This window comes from Narcine bancroftii, chromosome 14 (genome assembly GCF_036971445.1).
Source record: "Narcine bancroftii isolate sNarBan1 chromosome 14, sNarBan1.hap1, whole genome shotgun sequence".
Taxonomy (NCBI): Eukaryota; Metazoa; Chordata; class Chondrichthyes; order Torpediniformes; family Narcinidae; genus Narcine; species Narcine bancroftii.
The window spans coordinates 44594869-44622571 of NC_091482.1; the positions used below are offsets into that span (position 1 = coordinate 44594869).

Sequence of the window (27703 nt, forward strand, 5' to 3'; positions counted from 1 at the left end):
TATGCTGGGAAAAAGACTGTGCCCCTCATGAACTTATAAACCTCTATAAAATTACTCCTCAGCCTTCTATGCTCCAGAGATAAAAGTCCCAGCCTACCCTCCCTCTCAAAGTTCAGATTTATTGACATCACTTACAAATGATTTATTTTCCTCAGTACTCACTAGGGAAAAAAAAATATATTGTACAAGTTGAAGTAAAGAAAAATAGTGGGGAGGTCATGAATCATAAGGATAACCGAGGAGGTAGTGATGGCAGTGTTAAAAAAGATAAAGGTGGATAAATCTCCGGGTCCGGACAAAGTATTCCCAAGGACACTCAGGGAGACTAGTGTACAGATAGTGGGGCCATTAACAGAGATATTTAGGATGTCACTGGTCACAGGGGTAGTGCCAGAGGATTGGAGGGTGGCTAATGTTGTTCCGCTGTTTTAGAAAGGGTCCAAATGTAAGCCTGGAAATTATAGACCTGCGAGTCTGACATCTGTGGTGGGTAAGTTGATGGAAAGTGTTTTGAGGGATGGCATTTACAAATATTTGGAAGAACAGGGATTGATAGATAGGTAGTAGTCAGCATGGTTTTGTCAGGGGTAGATCATGCTTAACAAACCTTAGAGTTTTTCGAGGGGGGTTACAAAAAAGATTGATGAAGGGAAGGCTGTGGATGTTGTCTATTTAGACTTTAGTAAAGCTTTTGACAAAGTTTTCCACAGGAGGTTAGGAAAAAAGGTGGTGGCATTAGGTATAAATAAGAAGGTAGTGAAATGGATTCAGCAATGGTTGGATGAGAGGTGTTAGAGAGTACTGGTAGAAAATTGTTTGTCAAATTGGAGGCCGGTGACTAGTGGAGTTCCTCAGGGATCGGTCCTGGGTCCACTATTGTTTGTTATATATATTAACGATCTGGAAGAAGGGGTGGTGAATTGGATAAGTAAGTTTGCAGATGATACAAAGATTGGTGGTTTTGTGGACAGTGAGGAAGATTACCGTAGCTTAAAATGAGATATAGGAAAGCTAGAGGAGTGGGCTGAGAAATGTCTGATGGAATTTAATACGGATAAGTGCGAAGTGTTGCATTTTGGAAAGGCAAATCTAAATAGGTCATATACATTGAATGGTAGACAATTGAGGAATGCAGAGCAACAAAGGGATTTAGGAGTTATGGTAAATAGTACCCTCAAAGTTGATACTCAGGTAGATAGAGTGGTGAAGAAGGCATTTGGAATGTTGGCCTTCATAAATCGGAGTATTGAATTCAAGAGTTGGGATGTTATGATGAAATTGTACAAAGCAAATTGGTGAGGCCAAATTTGGAATACTGTGTGCAGTTTTGGTCACCAAATTATAGGAAGGATATAAACAAAATAGAGAGAGTGCAGAGAAGGTTCACGAGAATGTTGACAGGATGTCAAGGTTTGAGTTACAGAGAAAGGTTGAGCAGCCTGGGGCTTTTTTCTCTGGAGCATAGAAGATTGAGGGGGGATTTGATGGAGGTGTTCAAGATTTTAAAAGGGACAGAGGGAGTCAATGTGGATAGGCTTTTTCAATTAAGAGTGGGGGATATTCAAACCAGAGGCCATGGTTTGAGATTGAAGGGGGAAAATTATGAGGGGAAATTTCTTCACGCAAAGGGTGGTTGGGATGTGGAATAAGCTTCCGGCGGAGGTGGTTGAAGCAGGGACGTTATTTACATTTAAGGAAAGACTGGATAATTACATGGAGGGGAGAGGATTGGAGGGGTATGGACCAGGTGTTGGTCAGTGGGACTAGGAGGGTGGGGATTTGTTCTGGCATGGACTAGTAGGGCCAAACTGGCCTTTTCAGTGCTGTATATGGTTATAACGCTGAGATTCTTTTTTCTGCAGGCCTGCAGAATTTCACTCATAGGTAATGCAAAAAAACTACTCAAGAAAATATATGTATACTAAAGAAAAATCTCTCTGTTCTACAATAAACCCCAGTGCCTTATCATTTACTGTGGATATTGTGCCCTAATTTAACTCTCCAAAATGTATTACTTCACATGAGGATGAGGATTTTGGTGTCATTACATACTTACCAATCATGCCACTTAAACTCTCCTCCTGTCTACGACAAACAACTGGGGACCCATCACTGATCCCTGTGGCAAACACAAGTCACAGGCCTCTGATCTGAAAAGCAACCCACCATCGCCATTCTCTGACTCCTACCAAGTCAATTTTGTATCCAAATTGGTTAGATCCCCCTAGATCTCACAATCTTACTTCCAGATCAGCTTTCAGGAAGGACCTTGTCAAAGTCCATGTGTCCAACATCTACCATCTTGTGCTCATCAGTCCTCTTGATCACCTCTTCAATTTACTGAATTAAATCTGTGAGCCATAATTTCCCATGCACAAAACCACGCTGACTATCCCTAAGTCATTCTTGCCTTTTCAAGTGCAACGAATCCTATCTCCGAATCTGATCTAGCAGCTTTGCAAGCATTAGGGGGTGGCAATCCTGTTTTATACATCTCAAGACCATCAACATCTCGTCTTTTGTAATACTGATGTTTTTCAGAATATTTGAGATTTCCAGATCTCAAATAATTTGTTCCCTTGCACGTTTCTCAATGTACTGAGTGAAAAACCATTCACTCCATAAATTCATTGTTTTCTGCTTAAGTTGCCAAATTTCTATGCTCATTGAAGCCCATCAGGAATATTGTATTACATATATAATGTGCACTTCCAGGCTCCTAATGTTCCCTCCATTGCCATTACTCTTTGAGGACTTGCATACACCTTCCTCCAATGTTTTCTGCCCCTTGGTACTTCTACCAAGTGATACTACTAAATTTCTTGACCTAAGATCCTTCTTCTCAATGGGCTTTCTCTCATTCTTTAATATCTAGGTAGCCTCACCTCCTTTTACTATTTTGATGATCTCTTCATTGAGTTAATATTCTGAAATATTTTGGAACAGAGCTGAGAGCTCAGCCAGAGTGTGCTCAATCTGGAATTTATTGCCACAGAGGGCTGTAGAGACAAAGCCTTTGGGTAGATTTAAAGTGGAGGTTGATAGATTCTTGATTAGTAAGGGCTTCAAAGGTTATGGAGAGAAAGCAGGAAAATGGGGTCAAAAGGAAGAATATATCAGCCATAATTAGAATGACAGAGTGGACTCGATGGCCCAAATGGCCTAATTCTGCACCTATTTCTTATGGTCTTATTTAACTCCATTTTGGTCTCTTTGCAACAACATTATGGTATTGATTCATTGTTTTCTACTTATGCCAATGTTGCCATGAATGCCTCATGCATTTGGAAAAAGACCCTTCAAGTTTGTCAAATTAAAAGTACTGATATAGATACAGAATTTTTTAATTAGAATGTGTTACCCATGATAATTGGCAATGCAATTAAAATAGATTAAATTAGGTAAGTACCAAAGTATAGCATTCACGGAACGCAGTCGATATTAATAACTATGAATAATGTTACATATATCTCAGATAAATTTCAATCAAGCTCCTTGAAAAGCTTATCTTAATTTTCATAGTTTGTCTGTTAAAGACTTTGTTAAGAGCGCTATTTTGACCTGAACTACAAAGTTTCAATTTATTATGAAACATATCGAAAATTCTGAAAATATCCTGCATCTGGTAGATATTATCTGGATGAGGACCGATTCTTTACATTTGTCTAACTGACAGTTTTATTTTTAACAGAGCATATATCAGTTTCAGTGGAATGGTTTATCTTGTTGAAAATATCTTGTCCCTACCAGAGCCTAAATCCTGCCTCAGATCAATTTCACAGAGCTTGCAAAATCTGGTTTTAACAAAATTAAATGTTCCTCGTCTCTACTCTCCTGCATCACAGGTCTACTTTCAGGGTTAATTGATGATCATAATTTCAAATGACTGGCCACAACAATGCCAGTCATATGCCTAGAATTACAGTAGTCGACACTTGCATCTGTTGAAATCCAGAACTTCCTGGAATTCACAATGGGAAATAGCTGAACTTACTACAAAGATGAAGAATTACATCACAAAAGGTGCCCTCATTCATGCTGTTGGCTGCAACACCTGATTCTTAAAATGTCATTCATTCATCCAACAACACATGATATATAATATTTGATCAGAACTCTGAGGAAAGACCTGAAATTATCTGAAATGTTCATTCAAAATTGGAATTTATTGTCATGAACACATCATGAAATTTGTTGTTCTGCGGCAGCATCACGATGCAAAATTGCTATAAAAATACAATTAAAAATAAATAAATTACTGCAAGAATAAGAGAAAGTGAAGTAGTGTCTGTGGTTCATTGTCCATTCAGAAATCTGATAGCAGAAGGGATCTGGGCGTTCAACCTCAAGCTCATGTACCTCCTTCTGATGGTAGCATTGAGAAGAGAGCACGGCTTGAGTGGTGGAGGTCCTTGAGGATAGAGGCTGCTTTCGTAAGACACCACCTCTTGAAGATGTGCTCAGTAGAGTGGAGACTGATGCCCTTGATGGCTATGCAGTTTTTTTCTTGTCCTGTGCATTGATTGTATCATTGTCTGGAATGGGGGTGCCAATCAGAATGATCTCCACAGAACAGGCAAACCCGCTTTACGTGATTCATTTGTTCCAATTTTTACTCATGTAAGATGAATTTGCATTAAGTGATTAATAGAATCAATGGGAATAATTACAACAAATCCCTGTCCTTTCAGATCATCCAGCAAGACTTATAAATGTGTTTTAAAAACAAGTTTTAGCTGCATATAATGCCAAAATTGTTACGGTTAAAGAAAAATAATTATGATATTTTTCATTCATTTCATAATTACATCATAACTAAAATATTTCTTTGAATAATATTTGTCCAAGTTGACTGTACAAATTTTGATTTTTTTTTCGTTATACAATTTCCTATAGCTAACGATCGCTTTTTCTAAATTGCTGCGGACTTCCAGACCTCTTTCCATGTTAGGATCAACATTTAGATAAAAATCCTTCCCTTACAAGTTCAAATCCTTCCCCTATAATTCTTACATTGGGTAAACCTGTTCGATGCTTAAAGCGGTTAAATCAGCAAAAGAGTCCGTATCCGCTTGAAATTTATTTTCTTTGAGAATCAAAATGATATTGTATTTTGTACAAAGTGGTATTCGCTTTTGGCTACAATCTTCAATCCAAAGATGTAGCTGTTCCATTTCAATAATTTTTTAAAACTTTTTTTTTTCACATTGTGAACCATATCATCAAAATACATACAAACATTTCCCTCTTAAATATACACAGTGGCATTTTCTCCCCTTTTTTCCCCCTTACCTTCCGTCTCCCATTCCTACCCCCCTCCAAACCCATTAAATGTTCAACATATACAATACAATAAACCCATTAAACAATGTTATCACACAATGAAAATAAACAAGAAAATTGTGTCATCTACTTTTACACACTGGATCAAGTCATTTTGTCTTCTTATCATTTTAGGGGGTGGAGATCCGAAGCAAGCCCTCTCTGTTATGTACCGTGTACGATTCCCAAATTTGTTCAAATAATGTGACTTTATTTTTTTAATTATATGTTATTTTTTCCAATGGAATACATTTATTCATTTCTATGTACCATTGCTATACTCTCAGGCTCTCTTCTGATTTCCAAGTTGACATTATACATTTTTTTGCTATAGCTAAGGCTATCATAATAAATCTTTTTTGCACTTCATCCAGTTTGAGGCCTAATTCTTTACTTCTTATATTACTTAGAAGAAAGATCTCTGGATTTTTTGGTATGTTGCTTTTTGTGATTTTATTTAATATCTGATTTAGATCTTCCCAAAACTTTTTCACTTTCTCACATGCCCAAATTGCATGTACTGTTGTTCCCGTTTCCTTCTTAAAGCGAAAACATCTATCTGATAATGTTGGATCCCATTTTTTTTAACTTTTGGAGCGTGATATATAACCTGTGTAACCAATTATACTGTAACATTCGTAACCTTGTTTTTATTATAGTTCCAGAGCATAACTTTTCCCATATTACATTTTTTATCTTTATGTTTAAATCTTTTTCCCACTTTTGTTTGGGTTTATATCTTTTTCATCATTTTCCTTCTCTTGCAGCTTGATGTACATGTTCGTTCTTTTTATTATCATTGTTTCTGTAATCACATATTCAAAGCTGCTTCCTTCTGGTAATCTCAGTCTGTTTCCAATTTATCCTTTAAGTAGGCTTTCAGTTGATGGTATACAAACATTGTACCATGAGTTATTCCATGTTTGTACTTCATGTGTTCAAATGTTAATAAATTATTTCCCAAAAAAACAATTTTCTATTCTTTTAATTCCTTTTCTCTCACAGTCTCTAGAGGAAAGGTTATCTATTGTGAAAGGGATTAGTTGATTTTGCGTCAATAATAATTTTGGTAGATGGTAATTTGTTTTTTTTTCCTTTCTAAGTGAATCTTCTTCCATATATTGAGTAAATGATGCAGTACTGGTGAGCTTTTATAGTGCACCAGCTTTTCATCCCACTTATAAAGTATATGTTCTGGTACCTTCTCCCCTATTTTCTCTAGCTCTAACTTAGTCCAATCTGGTTTTTCCCTTGTCTGATAAAAATCTGATAAATACTTTAATTGTGCTGCTCTATAATAATTTTTAAAATTTGGTAACTGCAAACCACCTTGTTTGTACCATTCTGTTAATTTATCTAACACTATCCTCAGTTTTCCCCCTTTCCATAAGAATTTCCTTATTATTCTCTTTTGTTCATTGAAGAATTTCTCTGTGAAGGGAATTGGTAACGATTGAAATAAGTATTGTATCCTTGGGAAGACATTCATTTTAATGCAATTTACCCTCCCTATGTAGATGGTAATTCTTTCCAATGTTCTAAGTCTTCCTGCAATTTATTTATTAGTGGCTGATAATTTGTACAGGTGGTTTAAATTATTATCTAACCTAATACCTAGGTATCGCATTGCTTGTGTTTGCCATTTAAATGGTGATTCTTTTTAAAATTCCGTATAATCCGCATTACTCATTGGCATCGCTTCACTTTTATTTGCATTGATCTTGTACCCTGATATTTCTCCATATTCCTTCAATTTCTTATGTAGTTCTTTTATTGATATTTCTGGTTCTGTTAAGTATACTATTATGTCATCTGCAAATAAACTGATTTTATACTCCTTCTCCTTTATTTTTATCCCTTTTATTTTATTTTCTGTTCTTATCAGTTCTGCCAATAATTCTGTTGCTAAAGCAAACAGTGAGGGAGATATTGGACATCCCTGCTTAGTTGATCTACTTAATTTAAATTGGTTCAATACATATCCATTTACTGTCATCTTCGCCAATGGTCCATTATATAATGCTTTAATCCAATTAATATATTTTTCTGGTAGGTTGAACCTCTGTAATACTTTGAATAAATAATTCCATTCTACCCTGTCAAAGGGTTTTTCTACATCTAAAGCAACAGTCACTGTTGGCATCTTATTTCCTTGAACTGCATGAATTAAATTAATAAATTTACAAACATTTTCCGCTGTTTGTCTTTTCTTAATAAATCCAGTTTGATCGTGTTTTACTATTTTTGGTACACAGTCGGCCAATCTGTTTGCTAATAATTTTGCTATTATCTTATAATCTGAATTAAGTAGAAATATTGGTCTATAAGATGCTGGTGTTAGTGGATCCTTCCCCGTCTTTGATATTACTGTAATTATTGCTGTCTTACATGAATCTGGCAAGTTTTGTGTTTCTTTTATCTGGTTCATAACTTCCAGGAGAGGAGCAATTAATAACTATTTAAATGTTTTATAAATGCTATTGCAAATCCATCCTCTCCAGGCGTTTTATTGTTTGGCAGCTTTTTTAATATATCCTGTATTTCCTCTATTTCAAATGGTTTTATCAGTTTGTTTTGCTTCTCTTCTTGCAATTTCGGCAGTTCTATTTTAGCTAAAAACTCTTCTATTTTATCATCTTTCCCCTCGTTCTCAGCTTGGTATAATTGTTCATAAAATTCTTAATTTTCTCATTAATCTCCATTGGATTATATGTAATTTGTTTGTCCTTTTTCCTTGACGCCAATACCGTTCTTTTAGCTTGTTCTGTTTTAAGTTGCCAGGCTAATATTTTTTCTCCTAGCTCATAATACTTTTGCTTTATTTTCATTATGTTCTTCTCCACCTTATACGTTTGTAATGTTTCGTTTTTTTTTTGTCTGCCAATTCTCTTTGTTATATCATCCCTTGTTGCTAGTTCTTTTTCTGTATTTACTATCTCCCTTTCCAACTGTTCTATTTCCCAATTGTAGTCCTTTTTCATCTTAGTTACATAACTTATTATCTACCCTCTAATGAAGGCTTTCATTGTGTCCCATAATATAAATTTGTCTTTCACTGATTCCATATTTATTTCAAAGTACATTTTAATTTGGCGTTCAATAAATTCTCTAAATTCTTGTCTTTTAAGTAGCATGGAGTTTAATCTCCATCTATATGTTCTTGGTGGGATGTCCTGCAGTTCTAATAACAGGGGTGAGTGATCAGATAGCAATCTAGCTTTATATTCAGTTTTCCTAACTCTCCCTTGAATATAGGCCGAGAACAAAAACATATCAATCCTTGAGTATGTTTTATGCCTACTTGAATAATATGAGTATTCCTTCTCCCTTGGGTGCTGCCTCCTCCATATATCCATAAGTTTCATTTCCTGCATTGATTTAACCATAAATTTGGCCACTTTATTCTTTTTGCTAGTCTTTTGTCCAGTTTTATCCAACATTGGGTCCAAATTAAAGTTAAAATCCCCTCCTATCAATATCTTCCCTTGCGTATCTACAATCTTGAAAAAAATATCTTGCACAAACTTTTGATCCTCTCCATTAGGTGCATATATATTGATCAAATTCCAGAATTCTGAATATATCTGACACTTTATCATTACATACCTCCCTGCTGGATCTATTATTTCCTCCTTTATTTTGATTGGTACATTTTTATTTATTAATATAGCTACACCTCTGTGGCTTTTGAATTATAGGATGCTGCCGTTACGTGCCCTACCCAGTCTCTCCTTAATTTATTATGTTCCACTTCAGTTAGATGCATTTCCTGCACAAATGCTATGTCTATATTTTCTTTTTTCAGGAAATTTAATAGCCTTTTTTGTTTAATTTGGTTATGTATTCCATTAATATTTATAGTCATATAGTTCAACATGGCCATCTTATATTCTGTTTACACCTCATTTCTGCTTCCTCACCATCACCTTCCCCCTTTTCCCCATGTTCATCTCTCAGTTTTCCCTTTTTGAACTCAATGTATGACAACACTTTTAAAACATAAAATACTTCAACAACTCCCACATCTAAAATTCCCTTAACCCCAAATGTCCCCCACCCCCCCACTCTCTGAATTGCCCCTTGCCATTTCAATTATTGATGGACTTCTGTATGGCCTGCATGCTTAGAGAAACTGATGCTCATTCTAGCCCAGATCGTGTCCAATTTCCACATCGCTGGCACTGTCTTCACATTGTTTAATAACTTTGTTTTTCTTTTAAATAATTGCTTTTCTTTTCCTTTTAATATCACTGTCAGATTCTTTTCTGCATTTTTTAATCCATATTTAAAAGGGGGCACACTGAGTCTGGCTGTCATTTGCACATATTTTATTAGAGTCGTTTGCATGATCTACTTGTAACTCAAGTTTCCAGAAATTTCCAGAAAGATCTCCCGATAACTGAAAAATTACACGCGTCAAACAGGAAGTGGTCACAGTTTTCCAAATTGCAGACACTGAATTTCACGTTGATTGAAGTAGCGCATAGCGGGGTTTGTCTGAACATCTGTAGAAAATTTCAAGTCTTCGGTGATAGACCAAATCTCCTCAAACTCCTCACAAAGTGTAACCACTGGCAGGCCTTCTTCGTGATTGCATCAACATGGAGACCCCAGGACAGATCTTTAGAGATGTTGACACCCAGGAACTTGAAGCTTTTAACCCTTTCTACTGCTGACACCTTGATGAGGACTGATTCGTGTTCTCCTGATATTGATTTCCTGAAGTCCATCATCAACTCTTTGGTTTTGCTAAAGTTGAGTGTAAGATTGTTGGTGTGGCACCACTCAACAAGCTGATCTATTTCCCTCTAGTACATTTTCTCATTGCTGTCTGTGATTCTGCCGACAACCATGGTGTCATTGGCAAATTTGTAGATGGAATTTGAATTGTGCCTGGCCACAAAGTTATGGGTGTGGAGAGAGTAAAGCAGAGGGTTAAGCATGCCTCCTTGAAGTGTGCCAGGGTTGATTGTCAGTGAGGGGGAAATGTTACTGATTCGACTTTGCATCTCCCTCCAGGGAAGTTGCCCTACTTGCTGAGTATTTCTCGTGTTTTCTATTTTTAATTACTGATCCTAATGATGGATGTGCCTTGTGCGTCATTTTTGTGGATAGATTTTGGATAAAATGTATTCTTTTTCAGTGTCTATCTTTACTTGATAGGATGATGAAAATAGCACCTTGACTAATCGTGTGAAGGAAGTAGAGGAAGAACGCAATAGATTACAGAAGACAACAAGCATCCAGCTGTCTCAAATTGAGAAATATAAAAGTCTGGTCAATGAGGCACAAAGGAAAAGTGAGAATTTACATCAACAAGTGTCTTTTTTGCAAAAGGTATAATTATATTATGACATGAAGTAAACTTGTACTGGATTATTTTAAATGGTAACATTTGTAACATGATTGTTTCCGCACCACTTCTGAACATCAGTTCTCCTCGTGTCAAGCCCCAATGATTTGATCATATCAGACAAGAATGCAGGATGACATCTAGTACAAACACCTATCAATTGGCAAACTAAGTTGGCACATACTCTGTCTTTACAGACTTTGTGAGTAATTGGGTCATCTACAAAAATGTCGTGGTATTTTCCTGAGATTTGTAGATTCCTCCTCATGATAATTTCCACCCTCTTTTTAAAATACCAGGTTACCAGAACTTCCAATATATTTGGGTTTTTTACTTTCCCATCTCTGATGAGGGGTTCTGGAGCTGAAAGGTTAACTATCTCTCTTTGTGAACCTTTGCCTGACCTTTCAGCATTTAATGTAAGAAAATTTCATGCCCATAAAAGATCTTAAAGTAGGAACTAGTTTGTATTCAGACAATAAAGGCAAACTTGTATCTTTAGAGATTTTTTTAAAATCTTGGAAATTTGAAATAAAAACAGAAAATAATAGAAAAACTCTGCAAAACATGAGCTGTCCCTCTTTCCACAGACTGCCTTACCTGCTGAGTTTCTCCAGCATTTTCCCTTGATGTTGCAACTTGGGAGAGCAGTTTGCTGTGGGAAAACTCAAGTCTTTCGTCAAGGGACAGACACTTTTAAAAAAAAAGTGGCAGTTTTTTTTTCTCTTGTGTGCTCAGGAACCTTTGGCAATGTCTTTCTAAAATTTGAGTCTCTGAATATTTTAAATCTGAGGTAGAGATTCTTGCTGTGTAAAGGGCTGGGAGGTTTTAGGGGATGGACTGGAATGCTGAGTTTCCAATCAGAGTAGACATTTGTTGAATGGTAAAATAGTCTTGGTATGTCAGCTTCTATAGTGCAGGATCTGATTTGTATGATTATTCGAAGTTTCATAGAGTTATGCAGCATGTAAACACGCTCTTTGGCTCAACTTATTTTTGATGACCAAATTGTCTACCTGAGCCAAACCCATTTGCTTGCATTTGGCCCATATCCCTCCAAACTTTTTCTATCCATGTACCTGTTTAAAATTTAAATATTGAAATGGTACCTGTGTCTACCACTTCCTCTACATCCCCTCCACCCTCTGAAGGAAAAGGTTACCCCTTAGGTCCCCAAAAATCATTCACCTTAAATCTGTACACTTAGTTTTTTTCCCTGCCCTGGGGAAAAAATAAACCCATGACCTTATCTATGGACTTCATGATATTACTCATTTCAGCCTCCTAAACGCTGGGGGAAGAAAGACCCCCAGCCTATTCAGTCTCTAATTATATGTCAAGCTCCCTAGGTAACATCTTTGTGAACCTTTTCTGTACCCTTTTCCAAGTTTTCTCTTCTCCAGATCTAATAGCACTCTTGAAGCATTAATACCAGCAGACCTGATCAGTTTTCATGTTTATCGAACACAGACAGTCTATTGTTTGATCATTGAAAGAACCACTGTTATTTAATGGTGGAGAGCAAGACTGTTCAGTCCTTCACTGTTCCTATCCTGCATACTTTCAATAAAGCCATGGATGCTGTCAGAAACAAAAGCGCTGAGGCAGATTTTTCTATTCACTGCCCAGAGGCACCGAGATCAATAATGATCCCCATCTGCAGCTGACAGCACCCTACCGAGTATGAACCAGGAACGTGCAGGTCTGCAGCCATTCATGCTCTCATTGGGGATCATTTATTGAGAGACACAGTTCATAACCGAAATCTGATCTGTAATTTGAGGAAAATTGGATATAGTTATGTAGGAGAAAAATGTGTTGGTAAGTCAGGAATATTATTTGTTGCTGCCATCTGATGGTTAGGAATGGAAAGTTTGTTTACTATGTTTTTCCTGATGTTATAAAAAGTTGCAATTTATTTTTCAAGAAATGGTGTTTTAGGCTGTTTTCTTGAAATGTGGTTTTAAACTGCGTGGACTGCAAGAGCGCTTCAAGGGCAGTGAGGAACTTGTGTGACGCCCAGGCCAGACTGGGGAAGATCTGTGGGTCAGTGGGGTAGCATTATTTAGCAAGCAGTAGGGCACACAAAACTAAAAAGGGCATCAGAACTAATGGAAAAAATGCAGTAGGAACTCAGCTGGTCTTGCAGCATCCGTGGGAGGTAAAGATATATTACCGACATTTTGGGGCTAAGCCCTTCTTCAAGTTACTCACCTCAGAACTATTGCAATGTACAAGTGTGATTAGTTCACCATTACTGGGCATGAGTAAACGACAGCATGATGTCGATATAGATGCAATGATGATTGTTGAGGGAGGGAACGGGACAGATGAGGAATTAGGATTCCAGTTATTGTTATCACACAAAAGCGAGCCGTCATGGACAGCCTAAGCAGTTAATGCTCAGTGAAGAAATCCTCAGCCTCATTGCTGACAAAGCCATCATGTTTTGTTGGCCAAGCTATGCAATATTTTGGAGAACACCAGAGACCTAGATGTGGCTCTGATGTAACTGCTGGGATCGGCAGTGAAAACATTGTCTCAGAATGCTGATATATTATATTTGCTCTTGTAACATGGCTGTCATTGCATACATGATGCACAAGAATATCCACTCGTGCCATCATTGTTTTAATAGCCAATCTTTCGCTTGCTACAAATCACGACTGCCTATGACTGCATGAATTTAGTGCTTATAATTGATTTCACTTCAGCTGCAGTCTGGTGACACCCAAAAAGCAGCGTGCTGGCAGCAGATTGTGTCCTGCCCCATTAAAGACAAAGCAGAGAACTATATTATGAGGCATACGATTACTATTTTGTAATTGCTGCACTGCATTATTTATTATCTAGTTTATTCAAGCATAGACAGTGTTATAAAGGATGGAAAATTATGCCTAATTCATCCATGTTAACGAAGGTGCCTTCCCAAGTGAACCCCTTTTCCTGCATTTGGCCAATATTCTTCTAAATTTGCTCACCATCAATCTGATCAAATGTCTTTCAAACATTGTTATTGTACCCACCTCTACCAGCTTGCTCTATATACTCACCACCTTCTGTGTGGAGAAACCTTCCTTTTGGGTCCCCTTTAAACCTTTCCCCACTCATCTTAAGCCAAAGCTCCCTGGGAAAAAGATTGACCTTTAATGTTGTCTATGTTCCACATCATTTGATAAACCTCCATAGAGGTCACGCTCCAGCCTCTTTCACTCCAGGGAAAACAAGTCCCCGCCTATCCAGAATCTTGTAACTCAAACCCTCCAGTCCTGGCAACATCCTTGTGAATCGTTTCTGAACCCTTCCATAGCTTCAACTGCTTCCTACAGTATTCAACATTCCTTTTACTGTCATGTACCCAACATACAGAAATTTGTTTACGCTGTAAAGGCACACAGAGAACAACCACGAGTGCAGCACCTCTATCAAGAGGAAAAAGAGAAGCGTGAATCCCGCCACCATATCCTGTTCTCACAAAACCTCTGTAGCCAGGACCCCATGAATCTGAGCTCCAGGTATCTGAGCCACCCTCCACAGCCCCTGGTTCTGAATCCCTGAAGCAATTTAGAATGTGTCAGCGCCCAAGGCCGTAGGCACCTTCAAGGATCCTGGTCCCAGTATCTGCTCCCATAAGGTGGCCACCAGCAGCCAAGTGAGAGAGATCCAGCCATCAGTCCACTGCTGTGTCCTCTCCAAGGCTACTGCTTCTCAGCTCGGAGGTAGGGGAGTGGTATCCCACCACTCGAGTACCCTGTTCCAGTCCATCATTTCCCCAGAGCTCACAGTCATTTTGGAAGCCAAACTCTGCAGGTTTTTGTTGCCAAAAGAAATACCCATGGCCCCATTCCACAGGCAATATAAACCCAAGAAGCACTGAAAGGTGCATCTCTGCTCATCTCAGATCCTGTGGTGACCAGAACTATACACAATGTAAATCACGAAAATCTGCAGACACCATGGTTGAAGTAAAAACACAAAATGCTAGATAAGCTCAGCAGGTCAAACAGTGAAAGCTTTTATATCTTGATGAATGGCTCAAGCCCGAAATGTTGGTTATGTATTTTTTACCATTGCTACATAAAGGACACTGCTTGACCTGCTCAGCTTCTTTAGTATTTTGTGTTTTTACTATACACAATGTTCCAGTTATGGTCTTATCAACATCACAACTCTTGCACACTGTGCAAGCACACCTGCTTCTTTTTCTCTCTCTTTTTCTTCTGCTTGTCGGCCACCATTCTCACCTGCATCAGTCTTGCATTTCTACCCCACCCTCTGTGTTCCACCCACCTCCTTCTGCCCCTTAATCCTTCCTCTTTACACTGGCCAAATACTCTCTCGACATTCACACTTTGGCAGTGGGGTTTGTGTTACTCACTTTACTGGAAGATTGATAGGAATACAAACATCTGGGAACTTTTTTTGGGTAAAGCATTAGTGAAGTAGCACTCCCTCCAGAAGCTTTCATATCCCCCACAAGTTGCACATTCCTTTAAGACTTTTACAGCTTGAGGCAACTGGTAAGATATTTGTGGATTTGACAAACAGTCACAAATGTCTACTGAATCAGTTTGGATGATCTGTATATACTAGTCCTCTGGGAGGAAGAGATCCTACCATTCATTAATAGTTTGCTGGACATCTCTCTCTATGCCTCTAGACATCGTGATCTGCAAAACTTTTTTAAAACTTGTAAAGGCACTTGAGTTCTCACCAAGATTAAATCCGATCAAATGTGCCTTGCAAGTATGTGTACCCACCACTGGTGACATTTTGAAGTTGAAAGGCAATTGTAGTGCCCCTAACAGGGCTCCTAACAATCCCTTTCATGCAATTTTTAAATCAACATTCAAACTAAAGTACCAATAAAGAATCTGAATTTGAGATATTAAATTAGGTTTTCACAAATGTTATATTTTGATTTAAATGTAAAGATTGTATAATTCATACAGGTTTATATATATGCAGCATGTAAAGAAATTTTATAAAACAGCATCATTAAAAGCTGAATCTGGTTCATTGCAAGTGTTTGAAATTTCAAAAACCGGTGTTAAAAATGTTGGTGAAATTCACCTGAAAAAATTGCTGGTTTGGGACATGATAAGAAATTTACCATGGGTTACCTTCATTGATTGTCCTTCTGTATGTAATTGTCATCCAAGGAATTGGACAGCCAGAAAAGAGCCCAGAAGCAATTTGCCACAAACCACAATGCCACAGAGGTTCGTCTGAACAGGGCATTAGAAGAGATTGAAAAATACAAGGCTGAGGTTAATAAACTGAAGCAGAGTAATAAGGTAAGATGCAGAAATGTATACAGAAAATGTTACCAATCCCTCACGCAGCCATGCTAAAAAGTAGTGCAGGCTAGAGAAAAAAATCTATAACAATGAATTCTGATTTTCAACCCAAGCTCCCTGCATCTGCCTGATTAGGAGCAAGGGATCGATGCATTTTTTGGATGGACTTTTAAACTTCTTAGGTGGTCCCTCAGAGTTGAGGATGATTTGTTTCTGCTCTAGTTCAGTGGGTTCTGAAGAGATTTAAATTTAATTTTAATTTTTTTTAGATTTAGACATACAGCATAGTAACAGGCCATTTTGGCGCACGAGTCCGTGCCACCCAATTTATGCCTAATTAACCTACATCCCAGTACGTTTTGAATGGTGGGAGGAAACTGGAGCCCCCAGGGAAAACCCATGCAGACATGGGGAGAACGTTCAAACTCCTTAAAGACAGCGTGGGATTCAAATCTAACCGCTACACCAACTGTGCTGTCTATGGTTGAGGCTGATGTGATAGCAAAAAAAATAAACACAGAAATTTGGCTATTTGGCACCTTGAGCTTTGTTCTGCCATTCATTGAAAACCATTCTTCATATGACCTGCCCCTCTTATCTTTGTATCGTCCATAAACTGACCATGAGCAGTAACACTTAGATCAACAGTGATGAAGATATTTGAAAGGCTGATGATAAAGTATATCAGCTCCTGTTTGAGCAGTGACATGGATCCATTCCAGTTTGCCTGTTGAAGTAACAGTTCTACGGCAGATGCCATCTCACTGGCTGTACACAAAGTCCTGAAACACCTGGACAGCAAAGATGCTTATATCAGATGCTCTTCATCGACTACAGTTTGGCAATTTAACACCATCATCTCCTCAACCTGGGAGTTAACACCCCACCTCAAGATTTCAATTAGCGAAGATTGGTAAGAACATCTCCTCCACAATCTCCATCAGTACCAGAGCACCACAGGGCTGTGTTCTTAGCCCCCTGCTCTACTCAATTTACACCTAAGACTGTGTAGCTCAGTACAAAATAACACCATCTACAAATTTGCTGATAGTGGGTTATATAAAGGAAGGGGATGAGTCCACATACAGGATGGAGATTGAAAACTTCACTGAATGGTGCACCAACAACAACTTTGCACTCGATGTCACCAAAGCTAAGGATCTGATTGTTGACTTCAGGAAAGGAAAGCCAGAGGTTAACAATCCAGTGATCATTGGGGGATCAGAGGTGGAGAGGGTGAGCACATTTAGGTTCTTGCAAGGCACTATCTTGAAGGATCCACACTAATGGCATCATGAAGAAAGCATATGAACGCCTCTATTTCCTCAGGAATTTGCAGAGGTTTGCTATGGCATCAGAAACCTTGGCAAATTTCAACAGATGTGGGTAGTTGAAACTAGTGGAGTTCCACTTAAATTGGTGTGGTCTAGAAGGGCCGATATGGTCTGTTTCCATACTGTAAATTGTTATATGGTTATGTTTATGGGCATAGGAGTAGATAGATGAAACTAGTGGAGTTTCACGTAAATTGGTGCAGACTAGAAGGGCCGATATGGCCTGTTTCCATACTGTAAAGTGTTATATGGTTATGTTTATGGGCATAGGAGTGGGTAGATGAAACTAGTGGAGTTTCACGTAAATTGGTGTGGACTAGAAGGGCCGATATGGCCTGTTTTTGAACTGTAAATTGTTATATGGTTATGTGTGGTGGAAAGTGTGCTGACCAGCTGAATCACCAATACCCCTGAGCATAAAGCCCTCCAAAAAGTAGTGGACACATCCCAGGACATGACAGGCAAAAGCCCTCCCAAGGATTGAGTCCATCTCGAGGGAACGCTGCCATCAGAGAGGAGCAGATCCACACCACCCAGCACATCCATCTCGCTGCTGCCATCAGGAAAAAGGAATGCTACAAAGCTCGCTCCACCAGGTTCAGGAACAGGTGCTACCCCTCCACCATCAGACTCCTCAATGGCAAACTCAATCATTTATGGACTTTTACGTGCACTTTATTGATTTTCGTTTTTATTCTCTGTATTTCACAGTTTGTTTCTATTCATTACCTGTTTAGAGTTCTTTGTTTGTTTACATGTTTACGCTGCATACAGTTTTTTTTCGCTCAACCAATTAGTGGTAAATCTGCCACACCTTCAGGAGAAAGGAATCTCAGGATTGTGTGTGATGTCAAGTATGTTCTGACAGTAAATCTGAAATCTGAAAATTTCATCATATAACATGAAAATAAGCAATCCCAGCCCTGAGCCCAATGGAACACTGGTCACTGGTTGCCAACCAGAAACCCCCATTCTCTGCCTCCTGCCAGTTAGCCAATCTTCTGTCCATGCTAATCTTTGCTGAGACAATGGGAGAGTTTTACAAGTAGGTGTCAATGGATCAGCATGTTTGTACAGGACCCAGGCTCAAGAACGGAAAATCTTTTCCTATTAAGACTGGTGCCAGAAGTTTAAATTGCTGATTGAAAGTTGCTATTCTAAGAGGAGTCACGTGGTTTTGAAAACAGAGAAAACATTCATTCTTTGGGAGGGAGAGAGAGAGAGAGAGAGAGAGAGAGAGAGAGAGAGAGAGAGAGGCAGCAGCAGGTGTTGAAGACTGCAATTTTGTAGACTTGCTGCAAGACCCCATTTCAAGAGGGGTTTTGAGTTCCGAGTTCAGCCTATTATAAATCTCTGTAGTCAATTGCAGAGCATGTGGCTGGTTAATGTGTTTCTCCTGAAATAGGGGAAAAAGAAGAACTCTTTGTGGTAACCTGGAAGAAGAGGTTATCTTTTGGGAAAACCCAAGGGGGGAAAGTTTCTTTAGCAAGACACTTCAGTGGCTGATTGAAGGAGATCAGTTTGTGTGTGTCCAATGAACAAATAATATCTCTCTGAAATCCACAAAGATCTTTCTGAGCGATAATAACTTAAGTTAAAACACTAGATCCTGGTGAAGATAATATGTTTAATTCTGTGCACTGTATGGACAATTGCCTAACATCAGTGATCTTGGAGAAGTGAAAAGTGAATGATTGGACAGTGAAAAGAACTTCCCTGAACATATAAACATTACATACACGTGTGCTTAGAATTAGAAGGGGTTAAATTAGGTTAATAGTAATAAAATAAATATTGTTCTTATTATTATGTTCTTTCTTTGGCTTGGCTTCGCGGACGAAGATTTATAGAGGGGTATGTCCACGTCTGCTGCAGGCTCGTTGGTGACTGACAAGTCCGATGCGGGACAGGCAGGCACGGTTGCAGCGGTTGCAAGGGAAAATTGGTTGGTTGGGGTTGGGTGTTGGGTTTTTCCTCCTTTGTCTTTTGTCAGTGAGGTGGGCTCTGCGGTCTTCTTCAAAGGAGGTTGCTGCCCACCGAACTGTGAGGTGCCAAGATGCACGGTTGGAGGCGATATCAGCCCACTGGCGGTGGTCAATGTGGCAGGCACCAAGAGATTTCTTTAAGCAGTCCTTGTACCTCTTCTTTGGTGCACCTCTGTCTCGGTGGCCAGTGAAGAGCTCGCCATAGAACACGATCTTGGGAAGGCGATGGTCCTCCATTCTGGAGACGTGACCCACCCAGCGCAGTTGGGTCTTCAGCAGCATGGATTCGATGCTTGCGGACTCTGCCAGCTCGAGTACTTCGATGTTGGTGATGAAGTCATTCCAATGAAAGTTGAGGATGGAGCTGAGACAGCGCTGATGGAAGCGTTCTAGGAGCCGTAGGTGATGCCGGTAGAGGACCCATGATTCGGAGCCGAACAGGAGCGTGGGTATGACAATGGCTCTGTACACGCTGATCTTTGTGTGTTTCTTCAGGTGGTTGTTTTTCCAGACTCTTTTGTATAGCCTTCCAAAGGTGCTATTTGCCTTGGCGAGTCTGTTGTCTATCTCTTTGTCGATCCTTGCATCAGTTGAAATGGTGCAGCCGAGGTAGGTAAACTGGTTGACCGTTTTGAGTTCAGTATGCCCGATGGAGATGTGGGGGGGCTGGTGGTCATGGTGGGGAGCTGGCTGATGGAGGACCTCAGTTTTCTTCAGGCTGACTTCCAGGACAAACATTTTGGCAGTTTCCGCAAAACAGGACATCATGCGCTGGAGAGCTGGCTCTGAATGGGCAACTAAAGCGGCCTCGTCTGCAAAGAGTAGTTCACGGACAAGTTGCTCTTGTGTCTTGGTGTGAGCTTGCAGGCGCCTCAGATTGAAGAGACTGCCATCCATGCGGTACCGGATGTAAACAGCGTCTTCATTATTGAGGTCTTTCATGGCTTGTTTCAGCATCATGCTGAAGAAGATAGTAAGGAGGGTTGGTGTGAGGACACAGCCTTGCTTCACGCCATTGTTAATGGAGAAGGGTTCAGAGAGCTCATTGCTGTATCTGACCCGACCTTGTTGGTTTTCATGCAGTTGGATAACCATGTTGAGGAATTTGGGGGGTCATCCGAGGCGCTCTAGTATTTGCCAAAGGCCTTTCCTGCTCACGGTGTCAAAAGCTTTGGTGAGGTCAACAAAGGTGATGTAGAGTCCTTTGTTTTGTTCTCTGCACTTTTATTGGAGCTGTCTGAGGGCAAAGACCATGTCAGTAGTTCCTCTGTTTGCGCGAAAGGCACACTGTGATTCTGGGAGGACATTTTCGGCGACACTGGATATTAGTCTATTAAGGAGAATCCTAGCGAAGATTTTGCCTGCAATGGAGAGCAGCGTGATTCCCCTGTAGTTTGAGCAGTCTGATTTCTCGCCTTTGTTTTTGTACAGGGTGATGATGATGGCATCACGAAGGTCCTGAGGCAGCTTTCCTTGGTCCCAGCAGAGCATGAAAAACTCATGCACTTTGGTATGCAGAGCTTTGCCGCCAGCCTTCCAGACCTCATGGGGGATTCCATCCATACTTGCTGCTTTGCCACTTTTCAGTTGTTCAAGTGCCTTATATGTCTCTTCCCGGGTAAGGACCTTATCCAGCTCTAGCCTCAAGGTTGTTGAGGGAGCTGGACCAGGGTGGATTCTTGGACTGAGCGGTTGGCACTGAAAAGAGATTGGAAGTGTTCTGACCATCGGTTGAGGATGGAGATCTTGTCGCTGAGGAGGACTTCGCCGTCTGAGCTGCGCAGCGGGCTTTGGACTTGGGGTGAGGGGCCGTACACAGCCTTTAGTGTCTCATAAAAACCCCTGAAGTCACCAATGTCGCCGCTAAGCTGGGTTCGTTTGGCGAGGCTAGTCCACCACTCATTTTGGATCTCCCGGAGTTTGCGCTGAAGGTGGCTACATGCGAGACGGAAGGCTCGTTTTTTCTCTCACCAGGAAGGCTTTGCAAGGTGAGACTGGTGGGCAGATCGCTTCTTTGCCAGCAGCTCTTGGATTTCCTGGTTGTTTTCGTCAAACCAGTCCTTGTTTTTCCTGGAAGCCCAGTACCTCTTCAGTGGATTGCAGTATGGCCGTTTTCAGCTGATCCCAGAGGGTTTCAGGAGACGTGTCCGTGAGGCAGTTTGCATCCTCAAGCTTTGCTTGGAGGTTTGCCTGAAAGTTTCCTCTCACTACGTCTGACTGCAAGTTTCCAACATTGAACCTCTTTCTGGGGGCTCCACTGTTCTTGAACTTTGGCTTGAAGTGAAGGTTGAGCTTGCAGCGAACAAGCCGGTGGTCATTGTGGCATTCCGCACTGGGCATGACCCTGATGTGGAGCACATCTCGTTTGTCTCTTCCTCGCACTAGAACGTAGTCCAGGAGGTGCCAGTGTTTGGATCGGGGATGCATCCAGGTAGTCTTCAGGCTGTCTCTCTGCTGGAAAAGGGTGTTAGTAATGACAAGCCACTGTTCTGTGTAGAGTTCCAACAGGAGGCGCCGGTTGTCATTGCACTTGCCGACACCATGCTTGCCAAGGATTCCTGGCCAGGTTTCTGAGTCTTTGCCGATGTGAGCGTTGATGTCGCCAAGGATGACAATCTTGTCGGCTGTAGGGGTGCATTGGATGAGGTTGCGCAGATCAGTGTAGAACTTGTCCTTTTCTGCTGGTTCCGCCTGAAGGGTTGGAGCATAGACACTGATGAGAGTGATACGTCGCTTGTTTTGAAGGGGGAGTCACATGGACATGATAGGTTTTCGAGTTTGGAGGCAATGGAGTTCTTGACCATGAAGCCAACACCAGATAGGCATCGTTCAGCCTGAGGCTTGCCAGACCAGTAGAGTGTGAAGCCCTTGCTGTGTTCTTGGAGGCTGCCTACATCTGCAAGGCGGACTTCGCTGAGAGCGGCTCAGTCGATGTCGAGTCTGACGAGTTCATGTGCAATGAGGGCAGACCGACGTTCAGGTCGGTGGCTGTCGGCCTTGCCTAGCATGGTTCTGATGTTCCAACATGCTAGCTTGAGTTTGTGTGCATCTTTTGAGGGGGAAGGATGTGGACCTGTCCTCGGGCCTGCGCAAAGGAGCTTTTAGATGGAGTGCAGTGCGCGCAGTACTGGCCACACCCTTTACAACCATGGTTCGTGTGCCGTGGCCAAGCAAGCTGGGACATGGCAGCGAGGTCCTTGGGTCGTAGGTTTTATATCCGAGTGACCTTCTCCTATGCAGGTTGCTTAACCGGGCTGAAGAGGCCTGCCTCCCCTTTTAGGTCAAACCATATCTGGAGATCTACGACCGCTGTCCACAGTTATGGAGTGGTGCGTCCTGGAATTGGCCTGCGTGCATTTACTCCTGCCATGGCCGAGTAAAGGGGATGCAGCATTGGTTGAGGATCAGAAAGAAAAGTTCGAGTAGAAAATTTTTTAAGACTGGAGAGAACTCGGCAATAGAGTTCACAGTTAGTGTTTAGGCTAGAGTGGAAAGAGACTGGTCGTGATATGTAGACATAGTATTGTGCTTGTTCTCATTGATGGCTCCCGGCCTGGGGCTCGGCTGCCAACGGTTGGGCTCTGCGGGCTACCGGGGTTTGCGTGGCCTCCGGTGGCGGCAGCAACAGGACCTCGGGCCTCCGGTGGCGGCAGCAACAGGACCTCGGACCTCAGGCGGCGGATGTAGTAATGTAGGAGAGGCCATTATTAATGTATTAAGAAAATAAAACCATTTGTCTTGGTGAATTTCTGTTGCTGCTGGATTTTGAGTCCTTTGGTCTCGAAACAGCAGTTTTTGTCTTTTGATTTCCGAGTGTCTCACAATTGTTTGAATTAAAATTATGAATAAAAAAAACACGAGCTACAGTGGGTGATGCATTCATTAGATCCCGAGATCCACAGTGTCCTTATTCAGCTAAAGAAATAAAAAATATATATACAGTAATTAGTTTGAAAATGTAATCCTAATTTGACTACTAAAAATATATAATTTGGATGAACAGATACAACATTCTTTGGTCAGTTATTCAAAAAATGTCTTGTACATAATATTCAGCATCCATATTTTCATAATTTTTTTTCCATTTAACTACGCCTAATCTTGTGACCATTTTTACGTCTTATAACATCACAGTGTACATCACAGAGGCAGTCCCTTTGGTCCACATCCATGTCATCTTTTTGCCCATCTACATTAATCCTATTTGCTCTCATTAGGTTCATTTCCTTCTCTGCCTTGCCTATTCAAGTTCCCGCCTTTTAAATGTAGTGACTGTATAAGATTTCATCACTTCCTCTAGCAGAGAGTTCCAGATACCAAGCACTGTGTTCTAAAAAAAATCTTTCAAATTCCCTTTAACGCTCCTTCCCCTCACCTTAAAAGGAAATACCAAAAAGATTGTTCAGAGATTGTGGCACATACGATTTTCAAAAAGATTAAGCGTTGATGTCTTCACTGCCTTTCTTTTGCAGTCCAGGTAAAGAATTGTAAACAATTCCAAGATTTCTGAGTTTTAACATCCTTCAATTGACAGTAAAACTGATAATCCATGACTATGTTGTGGACAGGTCTCAATGGTTTGGCATATGGTCCATCTGATTCTGTTTCTTACACTCCCTTTAAACTCACTGGGTTCACTTTTTCTGCATTGTTTTGCTGTGTTTTTATTTGTTTTTGCTCCCTTTTAATTCAATTTCTCAGGCTCCCTTGGCCTGGAAAATTTATTTTCCTTATGTGTAACATTTAACAAAAAGTATGTTTGTGCATTAATAGGAGTAATATTCAATAATACAGAAAATCTAGTCTGGCACCAAAGTCTTTTCTTTCTTTGGCTTGGCTTCGCGGACGAAGATTTATGGAGGGGTAATGTCCACGTCAGCTGCAGACTTGTTTGTGGCTGACAAGTCCGATGCGGACAGGCAGACACGGTTGCAGCGGTTGCAGGGGAAAATTGGTTGGTTGGGGTTGGGTGTTGGATTTTTCCTCCTTTGCCTTTTGTCAGTGAGGTGGGCTCTGCAGTCTTCTTCAAAGGAGGTTGCTGCCCGCCGAACTGTGAGGCGCCAAGATGCACGGTTTGAGGCGATATCAGCCCACTGGCGGTGGTCAATGTGGCAGGCACCAAGAGATTTCTTTAGGCAGTCCTTGTACCTCTGTAGCAAAGTCTTTTACTGAACAGAGAAAACATACATAACAAACCTGCCATTTGTGAGTTTGAGAGGAAATTTTTAGTTTTTTTTTAATTAAAATTTTTAATTTTAAAAAAATGTAGACATACAGCATGGTAATAGGCCATTCCTGTCCAAAAGCCATACATCTTGAATGGTGGGAATAAACTGGAGTATCCAGAGGAAACCCACGCAGACACGGGAAGAATGTACAAACTCACAGACAGGGCCAGGTTCAAATCCAGATCACTTAATATCCGTGCCGCCCCCAAACTTATTCTTGAAAACAATCTGATTTGGATAAATAGGTGCAGAAATTTTCCTCACCCATCAACTATTCCTGTTGAGAGTGAGCAAGTGTGCTTTGATTTGAGGCGATGTCCGGGCCCAGCAGTGTTGACAAATATACTACAAAGTTGTCAGTGGACTCAATTAAGCATGCATAGAACATGTTGTTCAACACACATGAGCTGAACATGTTTTATGTTTCCTTCAAGCTACAGTCTAGAAAATAAATCCTATTTTAAAGTTCATGGACTTTACAATGTTCTCATTTTATGTTGATTTATTCTGATGCAGTCTGATAACTTGGTCATTTTACCAATCAGATGGTAGTTAACCAAAGACTGCTAATGCTGTTCAATACCAGTTCTCATGGAACTCCCCAGGAACACGGTTTATCCACTGCATTCAGGTCTGTGGCCTGCTGAAACCACTCCATGTCTCACAATTATTTTAACTGCAAAGGTGCTGGTCAAAACCAATGTTAATTTCTTATTAATAGGACATAACTAATAAAGAAAAGCTAACAATTGAACAGCTGAAGACTGAAAACAAGAAGTTGGAAACGCAGAAAGCTGAGCTTATAACTGGCTTCAAGAAACAGATGAAGTTGATAGACATCCTAAAAAGGCAAAAGGTAAGAAGGTATGAAAAGAGTAGAGGCCAAGTCGTTGGGGGGTATTTAAAACAGAGGTTGTTAATTAGTAAAGGTGTCAAAGGTTATTGGGGGAAAGCAGGAGAATGGGATGGAGAGGAAAAATATGTCAGCCATGATTTGAAAGACAAAGCAGACTTGATGACTTATAGCCTTAAAACAAGAGAAGTGGCAGTTTGAAACCTGACTAAAAAGTATTAATAATATGGTGAGTGAATGGTAATTTATGATCACACTAATATGTCACAAACATGTTTGTTTAAAGATGCATATGGAAGCTGCTAAGATGCTGTCCTTCACTGAAGAAGAATTTATTAAAGCATTGGATTGGGGAAACTGATGGGTGGAAAAGACAACAGAAACAATAATGTAAAACCTGTTAGAATGTAATCGTGAAGCTTTCACAATCTGTACAAAGTTTCATTTTGTATAATTATTTTTAAGAAATAAAGACATTTTTAACTTTTCATTTATCCTTTTTCTCTTAAATTTGGAGTGGTTGATAGTTTTAAATTTATGCACATTCTCCTTTCTTAAATCCCATCTCTTATGTGGGTTATCGTCATTAGATATATCTGATTCCATGAGGGGTTCCAAATTGGCAACAGGAAGTACTTGTTGACTGAGTTTTTCTGACAATTTAATTGATTTTCCTTGGAGCATTCCAGATTTCATACTTTTCCATGCCATATGTATTTAAATGTTTCAGTCCCATTATCAAAAAGGACAACTACAAAGTAATGAATTCCACTCTAAGATTAAACTCTTCAATCCAGCACCAAGGCCCTAATTATATCTTTATAACCAAACACAGCAAATAGTTGTTATGATGGGTTGGAAATTATGTTGACAGTCATCTGGTGAGATTAACTATATTCCATTTTTTTTTCCAGCAACCAAAGATTATTAGTATGGCCAATATCACTGTATATGGTTTCCTCTATTCTGTATTCCACTTTTATCCGGAATCATTGGGACTGGACACTTGCTGTTGTTCAGAATCTTCCAGATTTCGAAACCGTTTTGATTTCAGTCCCTTTAAGCAAATGTCTCGCACCTAGCCCCAGTCGCCTGATCCTGGCCGTCTGTTCGTCAGCCCCACTCATCCCCCAGGGCCGGTGCCAGACTATTTTTCCAGGCTGAGTGTAGGGTTCAACATGCGCCATACAGGAGGCTCTCGACCAGCGTGTTGATAAGGTGGAAGTCAGAGACAAATGGGTGGCCCAGGAGGTTGCCCAAAAAAGGGGCAGCATTGGCTGCTCGGAGCCAGCGGCCAAGGAGGGTAGAAGGCCATACATGAGGTGCAGAGCTGCTGGAAGAGCGGGCCAGTTTGAGGGGGAAGGATGTGGACCTGTCCTCGGGCCTGCGCAAAGGAGCTTTTAGGTGGAGTGCAGTGCGCGCAGTACTGGCTCCACCCTTTACACCCATGGTTCGTGTGCCGTGGCCAAGCAAGCTGGGACGTGGCAGCGAGGTCCTTGGGTCGTAGGTTTTATATCGGAGTGGCCTTCTCCTATGCAGGTTTCTTACCCGGGCTGGAGGGGCCTGCCTCCCCTCCTCGGTAGGACCATACTGCCCGGACCGGGGCCGAGGCTGCGCTGCTTTCCCTGTGCCCGGACTGGGGCCGCCGCCCCCTACTTTCTGCCCGGACCGGGGTCTCCGCCTGCCTCACTCGACCGAGGCCGGGGCTGCCGCTTCCTCTTCGCTCTTGCCCGGATCGGGGCCGCCGCCGCCTACCCTCTGCCCGGACCGGGGCCAGGGTCGCAGCTGCTTTCCCTGTGCCCGGACTGGGGCCGCCGCCTCCTTCTTTTTGCCCGGACCGGGGCCTCCGCCTGCCTCACTCATCCGAGGCCGGGGCCGCCACCTCCCCTTCGCTCTTGCCTGGATCGGGGCCGCCGCCGCCTACCCTCTGCCCGGACCGGGGCCAGGGCCGCCGCTGCTTTCCCTGTGCCCGGACTGGGGCCGCCGCCTGCCTCACTCATCCGAGGCCAGGGCCGCCGCCTCCCCTAAGTTTATTGAATGCCAAATTAAAACATATTTTGAAATAAACACAAAATCAGTGAAAGACAAATTTATATTATGGGATGCAATGAAAGCCTTCATTAGAAGACAGATAATAAGTTATGTAACTAAGATGAAAAAGGATTACAATCGGGAAGTAGAGCAGTTGGAAAGGGAGATAGTAAGTACAGAAAAAGGAACTAGTAAAAAAGGGATGATATAACAAAAGAGAGAATTGGCGGACAAAAAAATAAAATATGGAACATTACAAACATATAAGATGGAGAAGAACATAATGAAAACAAAAGT

General features: G+C 41.0%; 1 protein-coding gene across 4 annotated transcripts in view; it reads left to right on the forward strand.

The window, feature by feature from the left end:
• The window catches only part of tex9 (testis expressed 9), a 63405-nt gene extending 37542 nt beyond the window's left edge, over positions 1-25863 (forward strand). For all 4 annotated transcript variants that reach the window (XM_069912046.1, XM_069912047.1, XM_069912048.1 and 1 more), the window contains 4 exons: positions 10486-10659; positions 15838-15972; positions 25244-25378; positions 25662-25863. In XM_069912046.1, coding sequence (XP_069768147.1) covers positions 10486-10659; positions 15838-15972; positions 25244-25378; positions 25662-25736 — 519 coding nt within the window. In that variant the 3' untranslated portion in view covers positions 25737-25863. The remainder of the gene's footprint in view (positions 1-10485; positions 10660-15837; positions 15973-25243; positions 25379-25661) is intronic.
• Positions 25864-27703: the final 1840 nt, after the last annotated feature.